Source organism: Anguilla rostrata, chromosome 1 (genome assembly GCF_018555375.3).
Source record: "Anguilla rostrata isolate EN2019 chromosome 1, ASM1855537v3, whole genome shotgun sequence".
Classification (NCBI taxonomy): domain Eukaryota; kingdom Metazoa; phylum Chordata; class Actinopteri; order Anguilliformes; family Anguillidae; genus Anguilla; species Anguilla rostrata.
In genome coordinates, this window is record NC_057933.1 from 49,705,017 (window position 1) to 49,714,273 (window position 9,257).

Below are 9,257 nucleotides of genomic sequence, written 5' to 3' on the forward strand. Positions count from 1 at the left end.
AAAATATGATAAAAATAATAAATGAAGTACAGTCTGTGTTCTCTACTGCTGCATCAGGCTCAATCAAAATATTGGAGAAAATAATTGGGATCCATACTCATGTTTTTTTCACGATCATGAAATTGAGAATGCAAAGAAAACAATGTTTCAGTGCCCAGGCCATATGAAAGGTTATATCTGCCAGGTCACCTAAGAAATTGTTGGTACATGTGCTTCTTTCATGGAAGTAATAATCAGTTTTATGGTTCCTTTATTGAAGTAGTTGTGTAATTTGTTTTCTTAAATGTGACAAGAATGTATTAAGAGTCATTGAATAGTAAAATGGTTGCTGTGACAACATTTAATGCTACATGTTGTGCAGTAAGTGTATGTGAAAGATAAACAGCATAAATAATACGAATAGGTGTACAGCTTTAATATGTTGCTTACAGGGAAATAATTGCTTAGTAACTATGCACCAGCCCCAGGAACATAACTTCTTTAATGCTTTTAACTTCTTCAGTGCTTTTTCCTTCTTTTTCACGTTTTTTGGAATGCCCACTTGAGTTCACCAGTTGCAATCTCTGATATCAATTCAGGGGAGTTCAAACATGTGCAGTCCTTTCATATTTAACTTTGTGTTTTGTTCAAATTCAAAACTCTAGGTTCTGCCACAATACTCGTAGTGAATGGATGCTGATCCAGTACAGAATTGTTCCTCATAAACATACAGAGCTGGTATAGCTCAGTCTCACATAGCTGTCTCGTATATCTCTTCCTGTTATGCCTCTGTCTCCTGCTGTCAGTGCTATGTGGCACCACGACCATGAAGACAGTCCAGCTCACAGTGGCTACATTTTGACTGCAGGCATTAATGTTAAATTCTGATTGGCTGCACAGATCCTTCTTTTATTTTAGACTGTCTCTTCGTGTTCATTTTAATGAAAAGTGAGCCAACAGTACAGCCAGTGCAGACATTAACCTTTTGCATGGAGAGAGACTTAACTGTCACTTTGCTTGTGTACATCTGTTTGGGGACAGAATGCCCCTCTGTGCCAACCCAGCCCAACTGGCATACACCCATGTACTAGACACGTGTGCACTGAACAATTCCATTTTGAGAGTCCACATCACATCCCACATATGGTTCACACTTCTGGAAACATCCAAAATGCGTCAACTGAGATGAAAATAACAGGATTTGGGTACCTTTAGCTGCAGACTGGATGTAGTCAAAATGATGCCATTCACAAAGTTTATAACAAAATATGTTTATTATCTTAGAAAACAAATCAGAAGTTCTGTGCAAAATCATCAATATAAAATAGTTGGTTCATTCGATATTCCAGGCATTATATAACCTAACCTTTGATATTTTTCCCAATATTGATTTGGTCAAAATTGTTTTGTTTTTTTATATTCTTTGTTACAATGTTCAAAACACTTTAAACAAAATTCAATGAAATAAGTTCAGTAGTTTTATCTGGGAATCTGATCTAAAGGCGATTGGAAAAAACTAACTAAATAATTTGGGATGATAATTCCTTAATTTAAGCAAATTTGAAAACAATTGATATTGGTCACAGTTCACAAACAGTATCAAACAAAATTTCCCTTCACCAAACTCCAAGCCAAAAACACAAATAAATCACCAATGAAAACAAATGTAAAAAAGAAAACTGCTGGTTGATGGAAAATGTATTTAACACTGCATTGTACAGTAACAACTCCATGAAGTGAATGAAGTGTGAACTTCGCCCATAAGTCTGTTTTTTAAGAGGACAAGTCACTTGTGCTCAGACTCTCATTAAGCAGTTTGCTGCATCGTGATTAAGCCCTTAACTATAACACTGCTACGCTAAATGAGGACTAGTTCTGCTCATTCAGTTTGGCGAGACCAGGTGACAGACAAAGAGTAGCCCTGCATTGTTACTACAGAGCAGGAACCAGTTTGGTCTGAGGTGATTTCCACTACATTTCTTTCTCCATCCAGATTAAAGCTGCTTGTGTCGGCTCAATCTGGCATTATTACTTCTGCTGGCTGGCATACAAGTGAACCGTAGGCAGAGGCATTTCCGAAGCTTTTGTCTGTACTAAACAAATTGCTCCTGATCTAACGGCTACATTTCTTTCACTTGCAAAGGAAAGATGTCCCAAACAGAAGCATGAATTCCAGCTCTGACAATATTACCAAGGGGAATCTTTGTTAATTATTATATTTCAGAAGCAATTTGCAGGTCCAAATGCCGCCCATAAGTGCACAAACCTGTCCAGGCAAGTGCAATGTCATGTGCTTCGTTTGGGGGTGATGCAATGGAAATGCAATAGTGCCATACCAGCTTTGCAAGCTTAGGCTCTACCTCAAGCCAACCTGGCTGCAGCTCTGCAGCTGAACAGGTGCCGTTTGACTCTTTACCATGGCGACAGTGCTTCAGAAAATTCTGACACGAAACAGACAAGCATAGGTCATGATTACGATCAGCAGGGACTTCTACAACCGGGTCACCCCTGACTTTGGTATAAAACATAATGCTGACATAATTACAGTAGTCTTACATAGTGTAAACAAAAATCTTAAACAAAAGAAAACCCCACAAAAGTAGTACGTAGTAGTACCAACAGCAGCAAAGTTCAAAGCCCTCCCTGACTTCCCATCTTACCTGAACTGCAATGGAAACCTGGGCATAGCTGCAAAACTAACCCAAAATGTCTGAGTGCAATTCAATTATTGTGCTGTAGGGATCCTCTCTGAGTGAGCCATCTTCCTAAAGTTCTTTCCGCATATCCCTAGAGTGCTGGTGGAGATCACACTGTACCAGGACCCTCAGGGTAAAGGGTGTAGGGCGCAGTGTACCAGGACCCTCAGGGTAAAGGGTGTAGGGCGCAGTGTACCAGGACCCTCAGGGTAAAGGGTGTAGGGCACACTGTACCAGGACCCTCAGGGTAAAGGGTGTAGGGCGCACTGTACCAGGACCCTCAGGGTAAAGGGTGTAGGGCGCAGTGTACCAGGACCCTCAGGGTAAAGGGTGTAGGGTGCACTGTACCAGGACCCTCAGGGCAAAGCTAAGGGCGGAGGGCACACTGTGGTGAAGTCCTTGAGGAAGCTGACCTCCATCTGCCAGTAGGGCACTTTCTTGGCGCTCAGGTGCCGGCGGGCATGCTTGGCCAGGTGGTCGCTGCGCATGAAGCGGCTGTGGCACATGGGACAGGCGAAGCGCTTCTCCCCCGTGTGGGTGCGGCGGTGGCGGGACAGCTCGTCCGAGCGGGCGAATCGTCTCTCGCACCCCTCCCAGCTGCAGAAGAAAGGCTTCTCACCTGTGGAGGACACCAGCCTCGTTACACAAGACCCCACCTCCTCCTCCACCAGCACAATGAAACAGAGAATAAAGCCAACCACATTCAGTGCTACACTGTACAGTAGTGGGGGGGGGCCTGTCAGACAACCACAAAATACTTCATTTAACTGTCCTTCGTGTCACAAAAAATGAAGGTAGCAATTCAAATGTATTAAAATGTCAATATCCATTTCTGTGTATCCCTGGCATGTCACCCCATTCGATTGCAGGTGCATATGTGGCCTTGCAGGCAGATTGTCTCCTGAGGTAAAGCTCACCCAACAAGCTCCGCCGTGTAGGAGAACAAACCCTTACCTGTGTGAGTCCTCGTGTGGGCCTTCAGATGGGAGCTCTTGAAGTAGGTCTTCCCACAGCTGGGGTGGGAGCAGACGTGGTTTCGAACCCGTGGCTCCGCGGGCGGCGGGCTGCTCTTCTGCACCACAGGGACAAAGCCAGGCGCCGGGGCGATGGCGGGAAGCCTGCTGCCGACGGCGGTCGCGCCCGCCAGGGGCTGCTTTGGGGTCACCAGCTGGGGGACGAGGAACATGACGGGGCCCCTGGCGACCTGCCCTCCCATGAGCACCAGGGGCTGGCAGACCGCTGACTGCTGCTGGCTCTCTGCGGGGCCCGGGGCGGGCATGATGGCCACGGGGCGCGTGGCACGGGGCACGGAGACCACCTGGCTGAGGACAGGCACCGGAGAGACCTTCACAGGGGCCAAACCAGCCGGGGCAGAGGCAGTAGGGCAAGTTGGGGCAGGGGCAGAACAGCTAGGCAGAGTAGGGGCAGGAGGGCCAGTTGGGGCAGTCATAGTAACTGGGGTCAGTGTCAATAGCGGTCCTGAGGGGCCGGAGGCTGGCAGCACGGGGTCCACCCTGGCGCCTCGGTCCATCGGCACGTCCGACGGGCACCCGGCACCGCCGCCCCCGCCGGGCACCCGCTCCCCGCAGGAGTCACGGTCCGGCCGGTCGGCGGGACAGGCGCTGCAGGTGCAGGGCAGGGAGTCGGCCGTGTGGCGGATCACGCTGGCGGTGTAGGACCTGGGCAGCACGGCGGGCGCTGGACCCAGCTCCTCCTCCGGCTGCAGCGTCTGGCACACAGCAGACTGAGCGGGGTGCATGGGCTCAAAGTCTGAAGGGCTGCACGGTGGTGTCATACACTGCAAAAACAAAATCATTTTTTTTTATTTGCTTTGCTTGCAAAGTTATGGCGATGGGTTCCGTGAGGCCGTGTGTACATGCATACAGTGCTGCCCCAGTTACACTTCATTCACAACAAAACCTTTGATCCTGCTGCCCACAACTCGCCTGCAGGCTCAATATTTTTGGAGGAAATTTGCTCATATTCAGATTTAACACTATATCATACTGGCCAGATTTGAACATAAATACACCAATTTGACAACATACACTGTATGACACTTGGCTGAATGTAAATTTCAAATCAATGAGCAGAATATAGCCTAACTGATCAATCATGATTTTGACCAGTCTTTAACCCAGGACCAGCGGTCAGGACAAGCGTAAGAGGACAGGACACTCACAAAGGGCGACCCCTGAAATTCCGCAGAGCCGGGCACGAGGGCGCCCTCCTCAGAGATGTCCGAAGACGGCGTGAGGGGTCGGAGGTCGCGGGGGGCGTGGCCCCCGGCCTTCCAGCTGCTGCTCATGGCCATGAGCGCCTCCACGGCCTCGATGTCGCCCCTCTCCGCCGGGTAGCGCCAGAGCCCCGCGCCGTCCCTCGGTCCGGCCGCCCCTGCCAGCTGACCCTGCAGTCACAGGAGCACAGACACAACGCCCACCGCTGTCATCGCACAGTCACGCACGGGGGGGCCGGAGACACCTCCAGCACAGCCAATGCAACCTTCGGCCTTCTCTGTGAAGTAAGCCTTCCCCAAAGTAGTCTTTGTCCCAATTAGGGGAAGCCTTTTTTTAATCAGTACTGCAATCCTTCTAGGAGGATTGGAATACTGTCACGTTTTGTTCTTTGCACATCTGGGTAGTATTGAAACCAGTATCGTTTGGATAATGCTGTAACATAATAGTAACAGTACTGCTTAACTGTCAGTTTGCACACTCCCACTTTAATTTATGTGGGACTTGAATTTTGTCGACGGGGGGGTGGGGTGCTAGCGGGTGTGTGTGCAATAAATACCGCTAATTAAATCAACCAGCAGTAAAGAGAATCAGAGAAATAATTAGCTGTTTCAACTCATCGCTTCACAAAACACTGCACAAACAAATCACCCCCCGCACCCCCCTAGTGACGCCTCTGTGTGGAGCCAAAGGTGTCAATATGGGGTACAATCATAGGGTACAATGCAAAACATAAAAATATAAAGAACAGAACTATGAAGAACAATTCAGTGATCATTTCAGAAAAATGTTAGAAGGAACCTTCACAAAATCATAGATAGATAAGATAAGAATGGGAGGTGTGGCCCTTAGTATTTGGTAGGCTGAAATTTGGCCAATGACTCTCTGTATTAATGCTGGAATATATAATTAATATATTGCTGGAAAAAACAAGGCAGAACAGCAATGGCTGGTGACTGAGAATTCAGCAAGAGTACATTTAGAGAAGTGTGTGCTCACTGAATTGTTGATCAGTGAGAAAATGTTTGCTCAGTGAGGCCATACAGATGGAATTTACCCAAGTGTCTTGTTTAAAAAATAAGAACGATGTGCCTCTAACTGATTAGTCATGTTAGGTGTGGTGCACATCTAAAGTCTATATCTGATTCAAATCGTAATGCCCATTTCAATTCAAACCATGCTACAGGAATTATGCAAGAAATGTACGTTTTTCCACGATATCGGCCATGACTGAGAATATAACGTAGCTCAATGACGAATGATTATAAAATGTTAATTATAAGATGAAAGGAATGAGAGAATATACTACTGAGACGAGTGAAACACTGTGACCATAATCGACGTAGTTTATTACATAAGGGGAAGAGAATATGCCCTATTTCACATGCATTTTCACGTTTTGTATGACAACTGGGTCAAACTATAATGTGGGGCAGTTGATATTTTCCCGATGTAACACAGACTTCCTTAACCTTAAAATAAAAAACAATAATCTGCTAAACAAAGGTGGCCCTGCATAAACCTAGGCTCAAAACCGGTGATTAAATGAACGCCTTCCCACAATATTAATATCATAGTATCTGCACTGCGCCAGCTCTAAACCGAGGCCAAGGCGAACAAGCCCTGTGCCACAGAGGGAAACTTGACTATCTTGCCATTTCACTAGAGTTGATTAGAGGTGGGTGTGCATGTGAAGAGTGCGTGATCGGCCGCTGTTCTTCAGCACTCCACACGTGAACCCAAAGCACTGCGGCTCTGCAACCTTTCACCCACTTCTCTGAAACCAACCGTAGTTGGATACGCAGAAAAAACATTCAGATAGTGACCAGCCAGCACACGGCCTCTTATCTACATTGAGCGCTGCTGACATATTTTGAATTTACAATACAATCACGAATAAAAGTCTGCATTATAACAACCTCTGGTAAGCCATTCAAATAGATTGGTATCGTTGCTTGATATATACTGCTTTAAAGGTCGCGAAACCACGCTAGCTAATACAGTTGGAAAATGTTCATTTTTCTGTGACAGGTCAATAAAAGCAATCTACTAAGATTGCTTCGTTGACTGCAAGCAAAAGACACCACAATTTATTAAGTTTAAATGTTAGGTAGCTTAATTCCAGATTTACTCTCAACAGATCTGATGAATATTTTTCACATGGGCAAAAAAATCTAATTTACTTACATCACAAGGCTGGTGGTGGTGATAATGCGCACAGTTTAACATTTTCTTTGCAAAACTACCGTACATAAAATGTATTTTGTTTGTTACAACTATTACAACGTAGTCGACCTCCGCAGTCAAGCCTCTTGCCTGGAACTAAATGTGACCAGGCATGTTTCTCTTTTCTCTTTTCCTGCTTCATTCAGCCAGAGTTTCAATTGCTGAATGTTGAAGGCAGGGTTCAATGGCCAACCAATCAAATGTAAAGGTGTGTTGAGCATTAGCCAATAAGAAGGGAAAGGACGCGTGATCACCGGGTGATGTGCAGCGTGCAATCAATATGAAAACAGCGTGGTACACAACTGCCTTGGCATGTAAAACCGATGAGGATTCTGGTAAGTCCCTGTGTGAGTCACATAGATTCCCACTCTTATGGTGACGGATTGAAATTTTTAAATAAAAAGTTTGAGCGCGGCAAAATGGACATTATAAACATTTCCTGGCAGTACGTTTCTCTTGGTACATATCCACAATGTTAAACGCAACAAAACGACTTGGTATTATTTGGGAAAAAACGAAAATAAAGTGCCAGTTAATCTAATACTTCGTATCTTTTCTTCTCTTGAAAAGCTGTCTGTTACAAAATGTCAACAATAAGCTCTAATATAAAACAATAGAACAATTCTTATTTTTGATTCGATTATCGTAGGCTATAGAATCCATATTCCAACAATTCAACAAATCCAACAATTTAATAGAAATGTTACTTTAATAATTCACTTTCACATCACTCGTTAATTCGCAAAACCTAATGGGCATCTAAACTCTAGTGCACTTAATCAGCAATTTATTTCGTAAAGGTAATTTTACGTGTCTGCACGGGCCATGAAATTATTGCATTTAAAGATCAAGTGTGAAGGTATTTCACACCTGCAGGTCTCACAGCTGAGTATCATTGCTTTGGGGGTCACAGAAATCAAAATCACATTGTAGAATTTTAACAACAGGTGCACCACACAATAAAATGCAGTGTTACACTAACATAATAAAGTTCTAATGTGAATTACTGTGGAATAAAAACAGTGCCACGTGTAAAATAAAAAAGAATGGGGAATATTTGTCTTCAACCAGTAAAATCTCAAGGAATCTGTCTTTGTTTTGTGTAGTGTGTTTCCGGTGTCGTGTGCGGGAACATCGTCGCGCTTTGTTTTTGGCAGGGATGGGTGAGTGACGGCGATTTTGGAATGGTGCCCCGATGGGCCACTGGATGAGAGACAGGAAGGCCAGACACATTCCCCTCTGGAAGGTCCACTGAGGACGCTGCCCTGTTATATTGATCCGATAAACTGCAGCTGTCTCGCCATTCTTCTATGCTTGGTATATTGGAACAGCTCCATAATAAACAGACAGCGCCCCTATGCCTTAATTTCTGGTCCCAAGAATCTATGAACTATCAGTAAATAGCTGATGAATAAATAGCTGGTTTTGATTTGTTAGCAAACATTTTCCCTGTTAAAATCTCTTAGGAGCCTATTCAGAGCTGAGAGGGCAAGGTCAACTTAAGCCCGAACACTTGCACAAAAAAGGTGAAATATCTTGTGTGCCCCACCAGGCAATGTGATAATTACAAGTGGGTTGTATAAAGCGTCTTTTTTGTCAGGTCAGGTGCTAATCATTGACATGTATATTTAATTATGAATGAAAATGGACATTATATTGTCTTTGCTTGATTCAAAAATGATCTTCAACATTTAATAATGGTTTGGAATGAAATACTTATCTTCTGTACATGTGAACTGTAGTTGTTTAACTAAGGATTACATAAGTGTTATTCTAATTAATTATTAATGAATTACCACAAGAACTGGGGCATTAACCCAGCTACTTGCTAAATTTAGGATTTTTTAGTCTGTTGCATCTACGTTTGAAATGGTAAATCCACAGTCTCCTCTAAGGTGAACATAACTACTGCTGATATAACCAAATTGCTTTTCTTTAAAAAAATTTTTTTAAATTGGTGATGTGTTGTTTTTCAGTGTTATGTATCTCATTTTGCATTATATGCATATGCCTTTATGTAGACTTGCAATGGCTACCTTGAGAAGTATCACAGCCTGCTGTGATTTTGCAAAACAATTTTTCTCAGTATGTGCTTCAACAGCATGTGTAGCTCAAACTTAGC

The 9,257-nt window shown here is 44.2% G+C and overlaps 1 protein-coding gene and 1 long non-coding RNA gene across 2 annotated transcripts; one reads left to right on the forward strand and one right to left on the reverse strand.

Annotated features, from left to right (window-relative positions):
* Positions 1-1,234: 1,234 nt before the first annotated feature.
* On the reverse strand, positions 1,235-7,287 carry LOC135257583 (Krueppel-like factor 10). Its single transcript, XM_064340453.1, has 4 exons — positions 7,097-7,287; positions 4,858-5,082; positions 3,630-4,473; positions 1,235-3,294 (listed from the first exon to the last, which is right to left on the reverse strand). Exons 1-4 carry the CDS (start codon positions 7,160-7,162, stop codon positions 3,032-3,034), a joined length of 1,398 nt encoding a protein of 465 aa, XP_064196523.1. The 5' UTR covers positions 7,163-7,287; the 3' UTR covers positions 1,235-3,031.
* Positions 7,288-7,341: 54 nt separating this feature from the next.
* LOC135257592 (uncharacterized) lies at positions 7,342-8,670 on the forward strand. The gene is made up of 2 exons (XR_010330679.1): positions 7,342-7,470; positions 8,293-8,670. It is a non-coding gene; the product is annotated as an uncharacterized LOC135257592 (long non-coding RNA).
* The last annotated feature ends 587 nt before the right edge of the window (positions 8,671-9,257 follow it).